Below are 17,893 nucleotides of genomic sequence, written 5' to 3'. Positions count from 1 at the left end.
GAAAGCTTTGGGTTTTGAGCAAAGGAGTGAAATGATCTGACCTACATTTTAAAGGATCACTCCACCTGCTAGACTAAATCAAAGAGATGAAGGACAGAAGCAGGGAAATCAATTCATCCATTCATTAGTTATTCATTCATTTATTCATTCATTCATCCAACAAAAATTTACTTTGTGCCTACTATGTTCCAACTAATGTTCTAGGCTCTTGAGGTACATCAGTGAACATAGCAGATAAATACACCTGCCCTTGTGGAACTTCATTCTAGCAGGAGGAAGACAGATAAAACATAATCAAAATTACAGATCAGCAAATTATATCACACATGCACTTATACCTGTACAGTGTATATATATTATTCAAAGTAATGAGATTGGTTGGGCTCCTCACCTCAGTGGAATAGAGTAGATTAGAAAGAGAAAAATTTCAAGAATTGATTCCAGGGGCATCCCAGTATTTAGCATTTCGGGAGATGAGAAGAAGCTGGTGAAGGAGGCTGATCAGTTCTACGGGGGAAGAATATGAAACACTATAATAGAGAAATGGAGATCAGGCAGGATGAGGGGGCGGGGAGCTACAGTAATAAGTCAGTAAAGGAAGGTTAGTTCTCACTTAGAATGTGAGATATGAGCAAATCCTTGAAGCGTGGGAGGAAATTATCCAAGTAGATGCCCTGGAGGAAAGAGCATTCTATGCAGGGTGAGGAGCCAGGAGCAAGAGCTTTGAGGCAGGTGTATTCCTAGCAAGTTCTGGGACTTGCAAGAAGCCAGTATGAGTAAAGAAGATGAGCAAGGAAAGAGAAGAGTGGGAAAGAACGATGGAGATCAGTAAGAAGATGTCTGTCTTCAATAATCCAAGGGAAGGATGATGGCGTCTTAGACAAAGGGAGTAACAGTATAAGTGATGAGAAAAGATCAGTTTCTGGATATATATATATATTTTTGTTGTTGTTGTTGTTGTTGTTTTTGTTTGGCTGCGTTGGGTCTTTGTTGCTGTGTGCGGGCCCTCTCTAGTTGCAGAGAGCGGGGCCCACTCTTCGCTGCGGTGGGTGGGCCTCTCATTGCGGTGGCCTCTCCTGCTGTGGGTCATGGGCTCCAGGTGCACGGGCTTCGGTAGCTGTGGTTCGCGGGCTCAGCAGTTGTGGCTCGCGGGCTCTAGAGCGCAGGCTCAGTAGTTGTGGCGCACGGGCTCAGTTGCTCTGCGGCACGTGGGATCCTCCCAGACCAGGGCTCAAACCCGTGCCCCTGCATTGGCAGACAGATTCCCAACCACTGCGCCACCAGGGAAGTCCTAGATATATTTTTAAGAGAGAGCTAAGATTAACTGACAGATTGCACATAGGGTGTGAAAGTGAGAAGTCAAAGAACACCAAGTTTTTTGACCTGAGCAGTTAGAAGATTGGGGTTGCCATCAATTGAGAAGGAGATGGCCGAGGGTTGTTGAGTCGGTTTTTATTGGGGAAGATATCAAGAGCTCAGATTTGGAAATGTTAATTTAAAATATCTGTTAAGACACTAATCAAATGTAGTAAGTAAGTGGTTGGTTATATGAATATGGAATTCAGGAGAGATATACAGGGTGGAGACAAAATTTTGGACTCATCTGTTCATATGTTATTTAAAATCATGAGCTTGATTGAGATCTTCAAGGGAATAAGTGTACATTAAAAAGGAAGAGTTTTTCAAGAACTGATTCTAGGGATATTCCAACAGTTAAAATTTGAGGGCATGGAGAGAAGCTGGTGAAGGAGGCTGAAAAGGAACTGGTCCAAGAAACAGAATAAAAATCCTGAGAGTTTGATTACTTAGAAGGTTATATACAATGGGCACTGAGACCTGCCCAATGGACGTAAACATGTGGCTATCATGGTGGCTTTGGTAAGAGCAATTTTACTAGAGTGGCAGAAGCCAAGCCTGATGGGGGTGGATTTAAGAGATAATGAGAAGAAAGAAGACAGGTATAGGCAACTCTTTCAAAAATTTTGCTGAAAAGGGAAGAAAGTAAATGAGGCAGTAACTGGAAGAATGGAAATATATTCTCACTGCACATCGAAAAATAAAATGAAGAACTGACATTATAGGTCCATTTATTCAAGCCTAACCTAAATAAAGATTAATAGGGACCTAAAGTAATCCTACTATTGGGTCATTAACTAAACTTCACTTTACCCTATATTTCTTCAGTCACCAGTATGAAGAAATATAAAAATATGAAAACAACTTTTTACACAGTAAAACTTGTATGCCTATGAGAGTATAGAAAGTATCAACCATTCTTATAACATGTTGTGTTGGGATTAAACATACATACTCAAGTCAGACTGCTGGGTTCAAATTCGATTCCACCAGAAACCAGCTCCATAAACTTGACCTCCATTAGCCTCGGTATCCTCATTTGTCAAATGGTGAGATGTCGTGGATTATGGTGAAGGCAAGACAATGCCCAGTGCTCACCAGTGTCTGACATAATGTAAACACTTTATATATGTTAGAATCTATACATGATAAAACATTTCAGAAAAATGTCAATAATCCTAAACAAATCATCCATAACAATGCCATTGGCTCCCAGTTGCCAGTTGTCAAACAGGGTTTATAAATGTCTCTCAACATTTCCTCAATACCTTAAAACTTGGTTTTCATTCCCTAATTGTTTCCTAAATATGCATACATGTCTGGAAACTGCATCCCTATAGTCAATTCTTGACTGCCACATTTAAATTATCTTCCAGTTAGATTCTGTCATCTTCATGACTTTATTGTCCCATTTTGTCTCAGGATTTTAACACCAGGGAAAATCCAGTAATCTCTGTACAATGGTTGCATACATGTTAGTACATGGTATTATATATATATATATATATATATATATATATATATATATATATATTACATGTATATATTTTATAAATGATATTTGTCTAACAGAATTTTTAAAAATTTTCACTTCTCTGCCTTCTTCATACTCTCTCCTCCTTATTTATTGTACTACTAAAATTGGCTGCTGTTGTCACAGACTACTTAAAGCCTGAAAGCGTTAGAATATATTTACCATATTCCATATCTAGGAGACTTTAAGAAACGCTTTAATTCATTTTGGCCATGTCACTTGCCAGTTACTCTTCTTCAATTTCCACTCCGAAGCTCCTTCTTCTGAATACTAATTTCATGGGTATTCATCAAGAGCTGAACCTTAGCTATATTAATTCTTGGAAGAGAGGACATACCTCAGGGCCTGTGGAATCCTTTATAGTCACTAACTCAACAGTCCCTCACAGCTAATGAGGTTCTTTGGCAGTTTTTCATTGTAATGATGCCAAAGTGCAAGCTGTAGACAGTGCAATGAAAAATTGATTCCACAAAATATGAAGTACATAAACATCTTTTCAAAACTATTCCTAGAGTAGCTGCCTCAAAATCTAATGGAACAATAAAGAATTAAAATAATTTGGGTTTTAATAAAGGCAAAAAAAGAAATAAACAATAACTCTGTCAGAAAATAAACTATATCTATGGAAATATATCAACAAAAGAGAGAGACCAAATCAAGCATCCTGAAGCCATATATGAAAATATGCAGCATGAGCTTAGTTGCCCATCAATATTCCTGTCTGTGATACACACTTGTACATGTCTTGAAAACGTACAGAGGCCTTTAAGTCACAGTTTAATAAATTTAATAAATTTAAACACATACCAATAGGGAAAAAATAGAATCAGAAAATAATCATAGATTGTTTAAAAAAAAACAAAACACTGTGGAAGTCAAAAGTTGAGGAAGTAAGAAAATGTTTTCCTCCTTTTAATATAATCTTCACACTCCACCCACACAATTTCATCATTATTCCTTAGGAGAGTAAGATTTATCACCTGAAAATCCAAAAATGGATTCTCCACCTTCATAAAGTACAGCAACTGTTCCCAACCTGTACAGTACTGTAAATTAGGAGAGTCACTGCATATACGTGTGCCCTTCCTTTGTCTCCAGTGCCCCTCTCATATTCTCACCCTTCTTCCCTGCTCCAAAAACACCTCCACAGGTCCTCAACTTGGAATCCTTGCTGCTACCAGTAACTGACCCATAGGAATGTACAGCATCCGCTGATGGCCTTGATTGAGGCGGCAAAAATCATGTTTCTCTTGGTTCAGACAATACATAATACCACTTTTCAAAGAGTTTTAAACACCAATAAGGGTGTGAAAACAAGATTATCAAAAGCATACATCTATACTTTTATCTATGGAGTAAAAAACCCCCTCTCTTAATGAAGGCCACAGATTGCCCTGTCTTTATAGGACAGTAGCTATGAACACAAATAATGGATTTTGCAAGTCTGGATGTGATTTTTCTTTCTATCAATCTGAACTTAAGCAAATCACTTAACTTTTCTGAGACTGTTTCCACAACTACGAAGTGGGAGTGATATGACTAATGTTGTGAGGCTCAAATGATACAAATCCCTAAAGAAGCACTTAGCACTCAGGTCAATGACTGAACATAGTGATATGCAATAAATTTTATAATAATAATTATTATTATCATTATTATTAAATATTCAGTTCTGTTGCTTATATTTTGCCTGTGAGGAAAGACACACAAGATATACAGACATTTAATATAAGGTGCACTAACTCTTCTTCTAAACCCTTTGGAAGAAAATCATTTCTAAACTTGATATTCAGTATTGATATTACAAATGTCTCCATCATTTCTCCTGGAACTCTTGATGGTTTCACTCTAAAAATAAATTTATTATCAATTGTTAAAACTCATTTCTAATCTAAATGCAATCATAATTTGTTCACTTAACATTCTAAACACACTTTTAATAGAATATTTCTAGTTGCTTTTTTGTTGTTTTTTTTACTGAATTGCAAAAATCTCAGTGCCTAGGCCAATGGTTCTCCCACTGTGGAACATGGGGCCCTAGGCATACCAGAGACCCATTAAAGATGCCTGGGAAATAAAAACTGTGTTCATAATTAAACAAAACATTGTTTGCCTTTTCACTATGTTGACATTTACACTAGAGGTTCAAAAGCAAAGGGCAGGTAAAACTGCTGGTGCCTTAGCACAAAGCAAAGCAGTAGTTCCAAAGTATTCAGCTCTAATTGTATTCTTCACTTACTAGTCACAGTAAAAATAAAATGCCAGTTTCACTTAAAAACTGAAGAACTCTCCTTGAAGAAACAGTAAAATGATTAATATTATTAAACCTAGACCATTAAATCCTGATGTCTTTTCAATATTTGGGTGACAAATAGTGAAACGTGCATAAAGAACCATTAATCTGTACCACTGTAAGTAGTCTCAAAGAAAAGCATGTGTGTGATGGATTGAGTTAAAGGCTGAACTAGGTGCTCTATTTACAGAATACAATTTTTACTTGAAAGAACAACTGACAGAGAAACTATGCTTTTTTTAGATTTGGTATGTGACAGACATTTTTTGTTTGTTAGTTTGAAAATGAACAAAGGGAGCCTAATACATCAGGACAACAGCTAACAATATATGTTACAAATGATAAAATTTGAGCTTTCCAGTGAAAATTCAAATTTGGAAAACTTCGAACCATCACTATGAGATTGTGAGTCAATATATTTAACGACTCTTTTGATAAGATCCTTATCAGTTATAACCAATATTTTCCAAATGATCAATGCCTGATATTTCTAAGTCACACATAGGTAAAATTTCCATTCAGAATGCAAGATAGATCAGTATTTTCATGCAACAAAGTATGAAAAGTTTACTGGTAGGGTTTCAGATTCCTAATTGCAAGTAAGTTTTAAGAAACAGCCAGTTGTGGAATTCTGGTGCAGTATCAAAAGAAAATCATCAATTATCTGAAAAGGATATCAAAATATCTTTCCCTTATCCAGCTTTGTCTATCTGAGTGAGAACGGATTATTTTCATATACTTTAACCAATAGAACATATTGCAATAGATGGAATAAGAAGATTTGAGAATCCAGCTGTCTTCTCTTAGGCCAGATATTAAAGGGATTTATTAAAATGTAAAATAATGTCTCTCTTTGCATTATTTTTTATGTTTGGCAAAATTAAGTTCTTTTAATAAAATAAAATATGTTATATGGTTAATGTGATTTTAAAGAAATTAATAAACATTTTAAAATTTTCTCAGTTTTAATGTTCAAAATATAAATATTAATAGATAAGACACACCTAAGCAAAAGCTCTTTGGGGTCCTGCAACCAACAAATTGGAGAACTGCAACCTAGAAGCGTATACAGTATTTCTCTCCATTTAAACCCTAAGTTCCATGTGAGACCACCCACCTAAATTCCTCTTTCCTCTTTGAGTCTTCTGACAATTCTCAGTTCATTTGTAGAACAGACATAATTGGTTATGTCTTTATGTCCTTAGTTCAAATAATGACCGAGATCAAATTTACTAACCTCCTTTATTCTCCCGGCTTCTCTCTGCTGATTATTGCTGAAGCACAAGAATGCACACACCAGTCTTAGCTCTTCTACCATCTCATTCAGCAAACATGTACTGAGCACCTACTATACACCAGGCTCTAGGAGATATTATTATCAAGGAGATATTATACTAGGAGATAATAAAGACCAATGAGGTGGGATAGGGAGGGTGGGAGGGAGGTTCAAGAGGGAGGGGATATGGGGATATATGTATACACATAGCTGATTCACTTTGTTGTACAGCAGGAACTAACACAACATTTTAAAGCAATTATACTCCAATAAAGATGTAAAAAATAAAAATAAAAGAAATAAAGACCAATGAGACAAAGCCTTTGACCTTCAAGAAGTCCAACCCAGTCCCGAAGTTGCATGTTCCCATAAAACACATATTAAAAGAGAAATGCTTATGGATGTGTTACATCTCCAATTTTTTTTGTTGAACCTAAAAAAGTGGTACAAAATGTATATGAGCTCTTCTAACATACTCAAGACTCTTCTTAGAATACAAAGATATAAAATAAAAGGATAATAAACCTTGTGACTGCAACACAAAAGCCATCCTTCAAAGACACTCTCATCCATGCCGAAGTTTAAGCTATGACAGGTAGGGGCAGTGAAGGTATACAACTGGACACAGCTCTGGAATGAGAAGTATCAGAGCCAAGTCCCCAGCACCGCCCCCTTCCCACAAACACACACACACAAGTGTCAGAGCTTGAAAAAGAATGCAGATTAAATCATTTCTCTTTTACCCACTGACCCTCTGCTTGCCCATGGAACGTTGGTTAGCCATGACTCTAGCCAGAAACCTGAGTAAGCAACCCAGACTCCTCTCAGTGTACATGAATAAATTGTTAAAAAATGCACTGGAGCAAAGTTTACACTTAGAAACAAACAACTGAAAAATCACCTCTGACAACCAGAGGTAATTTACAGCTTCTTTTTGCAGAATCACGGTAAATTAACTGTTTGAGTAGAAGGAATAAAAAACTTTATTGTATACACTTGAAAGATACAACCAATAATAATATGAAATTCTAGCTCCCAACTACTGCTTTCAATATTCTTTGGAGAAACACATTTGCTTTTAATTTTAGGAGTGGTTGGAGCTTGGGAACTCAAACTCGGTTTACAATTTCAGCACTTCAGTTCACAGAAGGTACCCTGACAAACAATTTTTTTCTCATAAAAAAATCATCATGATGAATTCTCTCCAGATTTTTAAATAGGCTACAGTAAATATGAATAACTTTTCATATTGGTGCTATTGGAGGTTAAAAAAGGTAACAGACATATGATCCCCTATTACTAACAAAACGGTTTATAATCATTATTTTTTAGTCCTTCTGCCTAATGCAGAAACAGCACTATTTAACAAATTTAAGCTAGGCTAATCTTTGCATATCTCATGGATAAATAATAAGACTAAATAAATCTTCTAATGAAAACAATGGACATTTATTCTCATTGCAGAGCAAATGTAATGCATTGAACCAAACAACCAATAACATAATTTGTTTTACAGTTTAACAGATTTAAAGTCTAGAATGACTTAATTGCCTGTCTTTAATAGCTACTTAAATCTCTTCATCTAAGAAATAATTCCAGAGAAGGAAGGTAGAGCCAGGGAGTGGGTTTAGGGGAGGAATAACCCCAAATCAAAACAAAATTACATGTAAATCATAGCCTGAGTTAAACCAAATAGCTCAATAAGTAAGACCTATGTTAAGATCTTTAAAAAACTAATTAGGTAAAAGAGGACATATGGGTTAGAAGTTTCTTCAGGGCTATGTGTATAAGATAAAACTGAATTCCACTTAAAATTTTATCTCTAAGAATTATCTCTCTATTAAGAATTATATCTCTAATTATATCTCTAATATCCTCTAGGCCATGAATATACTGTTCCATCCATAGAATAGACATCGCTAGCTAACATGAAAAAAAAATCACAGGGGATTCAGAAAGATAATAATAATAAATGAACATTTTAAATGAAGAAAACCCCTCACCTCTGTAAAAAAAGAAAAGAAAGCAAGAAAACAAACACATGAGCCTCAGTTTCACCAGCATGTCGTGTCTGGGTTACTGCCGAGTATCACAAACTACATTTGATATTTTGTGTTTCTGGATGAGTGACACCAGAATCTCTTTGAAGGGAGTGAGGAGAGAGAACTTAGGAAATGGCAAACGAGCTTTCCAGAGTATAGCTATGTCATTTCTAGTTGATTATCAAAACAACATTGGAAGTAGTTCAACTAAAAAGCAAATCAATGAAACACTGAGGTAGTAACAGCCAAAAATATACCCCGGGAAAGGCCAAGCTTGAAATCTGTTGGCTTATGCTTTGAAACACTAGCTTCTCACCCATCAGCAGACAGAACAACTTGTACCTATACCATGGCATTGAACAACACAGTTTTGTCTCAAGAAACAGCTTCTAATCTCTGATCATTCACAGCACATTACATGCTTTAGTTCAAGAGGGAAGAGAGAGGATTACTCTAAATCAGAAGATAGTGCCTAAACTGTGAAGGCAGATGAAATCAGGAATCTCCCCAAACTTGGCCCAGCACATTGAAATTAGTCACTGTCTATAAAGAAACTGCCAAGACTGCTGAGGATGTGAAAGTTAATACCGTCCTGATGTAAACTGTCAGTCCACAGCCACTCCCCCTTGAAAGCCACGCTATAATGCTGATTTCTACCAAAGTTATTCATTTTGGAATAAGGATTTCTTAAGTCTGAAATTGCTCATTCTCTGGTAGACTTCCTTACTGTGAGGTGTTTAGTTTAGCATGGTGATGTAACCTAGATAAACTAATTTTTTTTTTTTTTTGCACTTCTGAAATGGCAAAAGAGTTCTCATTAGCCTTACACATATGATGGTGTGAGATGAAATATAAGGTAAAAACTGTTCATTGTTTGGTTTTGATCAGGATTAAAGCTAAATTGCATGTAATTCTTGTTAGTCTGTGTGACAGAACATTTTTATATGCTCCTGTCAGTAAAATGAACAATCAACAGTAAATTACTCTAGAAAGTAAATATAAAGAGAACGATCTTCCTAAAAAACACATCAACAAATAATCATAAGGGATGACAAAATCATTACCTCTGCTCTCTGTGTTCTGGGAAAAGCAGTTGATTTTTCTATGGCATAAACATCCACCAGGTAAAGACAGGCTCCTTGTTCGCGGTCCAGAATGGCTGCAGTCTGAATTATGCCAGTTTGTCGTCCAATAGTAAAGAGACGTCCCACAGTTTTTTCCTCACAACGGACTGAAACAATATAATACTCCACTGGGGCTTCAGATCCTCTAGGGCTAGCTGCTTCTATTGCTATCACATTGGTGCCAATGGGTTCTCCTTCCTTCAAAATAGTTATATATTTGGGTTGTGTAAAAATAGGTCCATCAAGGCCCTGAAGAATGACAGTCAATTCAGTGGTTGATTTCCTCCTTTCAGGGCCAAGGTCTGTTGCTGAAACTATGAGATTATAGATCAGCTGAGAAGGCACCAGCGCTGAAGCCACTCTCAAGTCTCCACTATAACGATCCACAATGAAGGTGTCTGTGTCCCCATTGATGATCTCATACTCCACCTCTCCATTCGCCCCTTCATCTGGGTCAGCAGCCATAATTGTTGTCAGAACAGAACCAATCACAGCTGAAGGGTCGGCAGCCAGGGCATTTTGTGATATAAACATTGGAACATTGTCATTGAGGTCTGTAACCAAAATGGTCACGTTTTTCAAAGCATACCGTCTAGTTTCAATGGGCACAGCTTGATCATTGGCTTTTACAGTTAACTCAAAGAGATTAGCAAATTCCCGATCTATTTCAGCATTTGTATAGATAGTGCCTTTGACTTCATCTATGCCAAAGTGGTTGCCCCTTGGCATCTGTTGGATGATCGTATAGCAGAGTTGCCCATTAATGTCTGCATCAGGGTCATGTGCAGTCACTGAAATGACAGACGTTCCAATGGGAATGTTCTCAACAATAGACTTGAAAATATCCCCAGGAGGGAAGCTAGGAGGATTGTCATTAAAGTCTCTCACATGTATAACCACTGACATTGTAGATGAACGAGGAGGCCTTCCTTGGTCTTTTGCTGTTATATTTAATTTGTACAAAGACTGTGTCTCAAAGTCCAATTTTTTGGCAAGAAAAATACTCCCAGTGTTTGGGCTAATGCTGAAAGTTCCATGATTGTTAGTCCCAGTAATACTGTAATGTAAGTCAGCATTGTCACCTGAATCTGAATCAGTTGCAGTAACAGAGGACACGAGTTCACCAATTCTCATGTTTTCCAAAACATCAACAAATAGTGTTGATTTAGGGAAAGAAGGGGTATTGTCATTTTCATCTAAAATATCAATATTTAAGGTACAAGTCGAATTGAGGGAAACTGCCCCTGAATCCACTGCTTGAATGACAAGGGAATAGGCAGGTGTTGCTTCGTAGTCTAATTTGCCAATAAGTGTCACCTGACCAGAGGTACTGTCTATAGAAAACTGCCTTTCTTCATTTCCTTTTATTACAGAATAATGAATAAGTCCATTATTACCTTCATCAACATCTGAGGCAGATACTCTCAAAACTTGTGTCAGGTTGGCTGCTGACTCTGATATTGTTGCTTGGTAAAAGTCTTTTAAAAATTTGGGAGCATTATCGTTTATGTCCTTCATGTAAACATGTACTGTGGCCTGATCCTTGAGAGGCTGAGGGATCCCCTGATCTGTTGCAGTGACTGTAAAGCTAAATACTGCAGTCCCTCTCCGCCTCATAAGAGACTCCCTGTCAAACTGATGAGTATTTGTAATTTCCCCACTAATTGCATGCAGCTCAAAATCTGGCTGCACCATTTCAAAAGAATACCTTACTTCTCCATTTGGCCCAAAGTCTTTATCTATAGCATTTACTTTGCCCACAAACGACCCAGCTCTCTGTTCTTCTTCAAAGTAAAATGTGTAATTGGTACTGTTAAAAAGAGGTCTGTTATCATTTACATCTTCTAAAACTACAGTAACATTCACAGTAGCACTAAGGGGTTCCACTGCTCTGTCAGAAGCAACAACCAGTAAAACATATCTGTCTTGAAGTTCACGGTCCAGTTCACTTTTTATATACAATTGACCATCTGGGAATATGCCAAAAGCATCCCCTGTGTTGCCTTCAGCAATGCTGTATGCAATTTCACCATTTGCTCCTGAATCCTTATCAAAAGCTTGCACTTTAAAGAATCGCGAATTCACAGGTTCTGACTCAGAAAGGGTGACCTCATAAGAAAGCTGGTCAAACACTGGTGCGTTATCATTTACATCATGGACATAAACTGTTAAGATGAAACTAGAGGAGAGCTGGGGAACACCCACATCAGATGCCAAGATCTCTATCTGGTAGGAACCAGCGTGAACATCCAGGGGTCCTAGCAGACTAATATTACCATTCCTTTCATTGATAGTAAAGAGGTTCTTGGGGTTTTGCTTCAGGCTATAGAGTACCATGCCATTGACACCTTCATCAGGGTCCACAGCTTTGGCTTGGAAAATGCTGTGACCTGCCTGCCAATTCTCTACCACATTCACACTCTCTACTGCCTGAAGGAAATGGGGAGAGTTGTCATTTAAATCCTTAACTGTGATGTTAACCATCGTGTCTCCAGTCACTGTGCCCCCACTGGCTACTACTTTCAGCTGATAAAAGGATTGCTCTTCTCTGTCAATCACACTTGCTGTGGTAAGCTGCCCAGTGACCTGGTTGATAGCAAACATACCTTTCTGATCCCCAGTAGTAATGAGATAACTGATGTTGGAATTGAGATCCATGGTGGATGCAGACACACTACCCACATGATATCCCAGAGCCACATTCTCAAAGACCACGAAGCTGTAGGCAGCCTGGCTGAATACGGGTGGGTTGTCTTGAGTGTCCAATACAGTGATGGTTACTATTGCCTGGTTTGGAGATTGTAAATTGCCACCATCAGTAGCCACTATTTGCAACTGGTAAGCAGTTTTTTCTTCTCTGTCTAGGGCCATTCTTGTAGAAATAACCCCACTCTGAGCATTGACCTGAAACCGAGACCTGTCCCCAGCTGATATACTATATTTGACAGTTCCATTGAGACCCAAGTCTGGGTCAGTGGCAGACACTGTGGTGATGTAGCTACCTCCAGGCTCATTCTCCTGAATATGAGCGAAGTACTGGACTGGGTAGAACACAGGGCTGTTGTCATTAATATCCAGGAGGCTCACATTTATTCGAGCCACTGATGACTGGGGAGGGGAGCCCAGATCTGTGGCCAGAACCAACAGGGAGTAGAAAGCTTGCACCTCCCTGTCCAAGGAGGAGATAGTACTCAACCTCCCCGACACAGGATGCAGGCGGAAGAACCTCTGGTCAGTCTCAGACTCTTGTAGGGAGAAACGCACTGTCCCATTGTCACCCAGGTCCCCATCAGTTGCCCCAAGCACCAGTAGTTCAGTCCCTGTTGGGGCATTCTCAACCACAGACACATCATATCCTTCCAGCTGGGTAAATACTGGCTTTTCATCATTCACATCCAGGAGGGTGACTTCAAGCTGGGCATAGGAAACCTTGGGGTGAACCCCCTGGTCCCGAGCACTGATATTCAGCACAATCTGGGAAGCGAGCTCACGGTCCAAGCCCCCAGCAAGCCCAGTGGTCACCAGGCCGCTGTGTTCACTGATGTGGAACCAACCGAGTCCATTCCCAGAGACAATGCTGTAACGCAGATTAGCATTGAGACCAGAGTCGCCGTCAGTGGCAGACACTCCACTCACATAGCTTCCCGGGGGCGCCTCCTCGCTCAGGTTCACTCGGTACACTTGTTGGGCAAAGACTGGAGGGTGGTCGTTGATGTCATTGACGAAAATCACCAAGCTCGCCACAGAAGAGCGCGCCTGAACCGCCGCGCCAGGGGGCGCCCCGAAGTTATCAGAGACAGAAACTGTTAGGTTGTAAGAAGGGATGCGCTCCCGGTCCAGGGCGCTGGCTACTTTGATGAGGCTCAGGTTCGGCACTTTGCTGCTCTGCACCTCGAAGTGGCGCTGCTCGTTGCCCCCAAGGATCTGCACGGAGATGTTCCCGTTGGCCGCGGGGGAGTCTGCGTCCGTCACGGTGAGCAGAGCCACCACAGTGCCCACCTGAGCGTTCTCATCTACCGAGGCGTAGCGTGAGGTGGCAGGGAAGTAGCGGAATTTCACCACGGGGTCGTTGTCGTTGACGTCCAGCAGCTGAATCAGCGCCTCGGCGCGCCCGGTGAGGGAAGGCACGCCTCGGTCCAGAGCCTGCACGGTAAGCGAGTACTGGCGCCGGGCCTCGAAGTCCAGGGGCTCCCGCACCGTGATAAGCCCAGTTTCGGGGTCCATTTGGAAGGGAGTCCCCTCGTCCTGCAGCCGGTAGCGGATATCCGCGTTGGTGCCCTCGTCCGCGTCCGCTGCCGCCACCTGGAGGACGCTGGAGCCCACCGCCGCGTCCTCAGGCACCCCCGCCTGGTAGTGGGAACTACCAAAAACTGGGGGGTTGTCATTAATGTCCTGCACAGTTACGTTTACCTGAAGGTAGCCCCGCCGCTTCGGCTCTCCCTTGTCCTCCACTTCCACCAATAGTTGGTACTGCGGCGTGACCTCGCGGTCCAGCCCGCCCTTGGACACCAGATGCAGGAACGCGCCCTCGCCACTCGGGTTCAGGGTGACGTCCAGGCGGAAGCGACCCGCCTCGTTGCCCTGGATGATGCGATAGGACCGGTGGTCCACACCATTGGAGCCGATGTCTGAGTCGGTGGCCGTATCCAAGATGACTTGCCGCCCGCTGCTACTGTCCTCCTTGAAAGTGACCACAATCGAGGGTTCAGGGAAGACCGGGGCGTTGTCATTGAGGTCCCGCACCAACACTCGCACTTCGGTGGGGTAGGTGGGTGAGCTGGAAAGAACCACCAGGTTGATCACGTCGCTGGGTAGGCTCTCGCGGTCGATGGTGGCAGTAGTGTACAGGGCCCCGGTGCTACTGTTTATGGCAAATAGGGCGTGGCTTTCGCTGAGTCGGTAGGTGAAGCCTGGGCGCGTCTGGATGGTACCCACCAGCGTGCCGGGAGGTTGCTCCTCCAGCACCTGAAACACCTGGCGCTGCTCGGCCCCGCTGACCCGGGCCGGCCGCGGTAGCAGTGACAGCAGCCAAAAGACGCGAAGGAGCTGAAATAATGATAAAGTGGGCAGCGGGAGCCACGGGCGGCCAGGAGCCCTGTCTGCTGCCAAGTCCATGGTCCTGGCTCTCTGGAACGGTGTGATAAAGAGAAGGAAGAGGTGAGGCAAAAAAGAGTGACAATGACAGGGATCAAGTAGGCACCAGCAAACATGCAGCCGATGTATCTGTCGGAGAGCTCTGCTATTTCAAAGAACCTGCAGTCCAGCAGAAGCAAGTCGCATCAGCAAAAGGCTCCAGGTAGCCATTTGGACGCTTAGCGCGGGAGAGATGAGGAAAAAGGAAAAAGCGGCAGGGCATTCCTCGGGGCACTCCTGTTTGTTGACGAGTCCCCAGAAAAGTTTCTCAAACCTCCTATATTTTCCCCCTTTACTTTGTTTTCGAATCCAGAAAGCCTGAGCGTTTTCGGCTGGGTGGATGTGAGTTGGGAGAGGTTGCCTGTATTTAAGGTATATGAGGAATCATTGCAAACAATTGTCTTCAGAAACTTTAGAACTTACCCAAGGCGAAGAAACTGAAGAGGGAAGGACAAACGTCCGTAGCGGTGTGTGGAAAGAACAACTGCGCACTGGGGAGGGGGCGATGGGGAACCTGGAGATTATCAAATTGCTTTCCCAAAAGCTGGAGACGAGGGATTTCCTCGAGTCCCCTCTCCTCAAGAACAAGGCTGCAACGCCCCTCCAACAGGGCTGCAGAAGTGGCCGCTGAGGCCCAGGCGGCGGCGTCTGAGCGCGGGCAGCTAGCAAACTGCCTTCCAAGCGCTCGCTTTGGCGCTAGGGTTCCGGTACCCGGGAGCGCTCAGCTCCGTCCTTTCTCCTCCAGCAGGAGCCGCCGCCGCCGCCCCTGCTGCGGCTTCGAGCTCTTAGTCGGGCACAGGCAAAATCCAGCGCTCCTCAGCATTTTTTTTTTTTTTTTTTTTTTTTTTTACCTCTGCCGGGACGCCTCCCGACCCATTATTTGTACATCCAAATCGAGCGCAGGTCCCGCTTTCTTCTCGGCCTCGCCGGGGTCGGGCAGGAGCAGCGCGCTGTCCCCGAGTCCCCTCCCCTCACCATGCCAGGGGGCTCCTTCTCCGGCGGCCCCAGTCAGAAGCCCACTCTAGTGCGCCTCGCCCCTGACCTCTTGCCCTTTGCTTTTATTGTCCCGTGTCAGTTTCACTTTGTAATCCACAAGGCTTTTTGTTTGGGGCTGGGGGGTGGTGGGTCCCTCTTTCTCCTTCACCGTTGGCGGTGGAGGCGGGGAAGTCGGCGCTGGGCTCTGGCGGCGCCCGCGGCAGCTCGGGACGGCGGCTGTCAGCGCTCTCCCTCTCGCCTGCCCGGGCTGAAGGTTGTACCGCTGTGGAGCTGGAGCTCCGCGAGCCCCTCTCAACCTCCGGCTGCTCCCTCACACTCTCCCCGCCCCTTCCCCGCCGCACGCGCGCGCGCACACACGCGCACACGCGCGCGCGCACACACACACACACACACACACACACCGCGTTGTCGAAACACAAACAGAGGGGGAGGGAAGACCGCGAGCTGGAGCAGGACTCAGAAACTTTGCTCGCCACTCATTGATCCCCGCACTTTAGTTTGCCCGGACTCCCCCTAGCTCCCCGTGCTGTCACCTACTGCCCCTCCCTCGCCCCAGCCCCATTGGGCCGGAGCTAAAGCAGCCCCGCCTGGCACTCCTACCGCGAGCGCTCTCCGACTTCTTCCGCCTCCGACTGGCTTCTCGGGATGCTAATCACTCCAGCCTCCCGGAGGACTGTAGGCTGTCGGGTGTGGGAGCTCGGCGAGTAGGAGGCGCTGAGAAGGGGGTGGGGTGAGGTTCCCCCCCCCTTTTTTTTTCTTTTTGGTCACATCTTGGCCGGCATCTGAGCAATAACAGCAAAAAGCTGCCGCCGAATAGATGGGGGTGGGGTCAGGTTTGCAGATAAATAACTTTAGTGATGGGTTCTGGGGGAAGACCGTTAGGTTGTTATGCTAGTAATAACTCAGGGGTAAGGGGGGGGGGGGTCGAGGGAAATAAAAGAAAGGCAGGGGGTGAAGGTCTATTAGAGCGGGAAGAAGGATTAAGCAAAGCCTGTCTGGGAATGCAGAGCGCAGATTTGCTTTAACCGTTTCCTGCCCCTTCTCTTTCGATGGGAGAGGAGGGAGTTGCTCTACAGTATGATCCGGCAGCATCCAAACCAAATCTTCCCCATTCCTCCTCTGTCTACAGAGCGAGCTAATTGCAGTCCAGATCTAACCCTAAGCCTGTCTCCACTTCCAGGTGAGTAGGGGCACCAAGGCCTCTGTACCGACCGCACTTTGGATTTCCTATAGGAAAAGCCAGGGGAACTCTGTTTTTTCCTTTCCCAAATGGATCCCAGGTGCCAGTAGCCAAACCTTAGAGTTTCAACAATAACAATGGTAGCCCTTTGGAAAGATGGAGGTCTCTTCCTATTGCAAAGTTTGGAATTTTGATCTCCGTTGGAGTATTTCCCCCTAGACATTTTAAAGCCAAAGGAAGCCTGATGAAGGTTTGTTTCTTTTTGCTTTGGTTTGGTTTTTATCTGGGGAAAAGACAGATATGAGGAAATAGAAATAAATAGAATGAAATTTAAATTTTAAAATTACCCACGTGCCACTCAAGTCACTCAGATTACTGTAGCTAATTTTTGTGGTATTCTTCAAAGGAAAAAAAAAAAGGACTAGGAATCAGGTCAGTATTATTTCCCCTTTAAGGACAACCGTTTCGAAAATAAGAATTTAAACCAAGTAATGCAAGTATAGGGCATGTGTCATACGTTTCAGCCACAGTGACCCCTCCAAACTTAAAACTTCTGAGTTCGGAGATGATTCAGCCATGAGTAAATACTGCCCTCTGCTGTTCGCTGTCCGTCTTACATTTTTAGCAGTCTGGTTTCTTGCTTAAAATTAAATGCAGAGACTAGAAGGATCTGGTTACAAGGCTAATTCCTCCTTCTTGCCTAGGGATAGTAGCAAAGAAAAAAGATCTTTAGGAATCTCCTAGTGCCTTTCTTTACTTATGGTTAAAAAAAAAAAAAAAAACTTTTTTTAAGCAATAAGGCAGAGAGCAAATTCAAGCCCTCTGATCCAGACAGCCTGTAGCCCAAAACTGATACACGGAAACATGAATGGTAAAATCTCTATCACCAATTCCTTTGTTTAGGTTAGAATATTTACTTCTGCATTTCCCTCTACTGTAGATACTGATATATACGGTAC

The 17,893-nt window shown here is 42.7% G+C and overlaps 1 protein-coding gene across 1 annotated transcript in view; it reads right to left on the bottom strand.

Moving 5' to 3' along the window:
• FAT4 (FAT atypical cadherin 4) overlaps window positions 1-16,037 on the bottom strand; it is a 170,621-nt gene extending 154,584 nt beyond the window's left edge. Inside the window, exon 1 of the mRNA XM_059923561.1 lies at window positions 9,566-16,037. Coding sequence (XP_059779544.1) covers window positions 9,566-14,740 — 5,175 coding nt within the window. The 5' untranslated portion in view covers window positions 14,741-16,037. The remainder of the gene's footprint in view (window positions 1-9,565) is intronic.
• Window positions 16,038-17,893: the final 1,856 nt, after the last annotated feature.

The sequence above is a fragment of the Balaenoptera ricei genome, chromosome 5 (genome assembly GCF_028023285.1).
Source record: "Balaenoptera ricei isolate mBalRic1 chromosome 5, mBalRic1.hap2, whole genome shotgun sequence".
Taxonomy (NCBI): Eukaryota; Metazoa; Chordata; class Mammalia; order Artiodactyla; family Balaenopteridae; genus Balaenoptera; species Balaenoptera ricei.
This window is presented reverse-complemented; position numbering and strand designations above follow the sequence as displayed.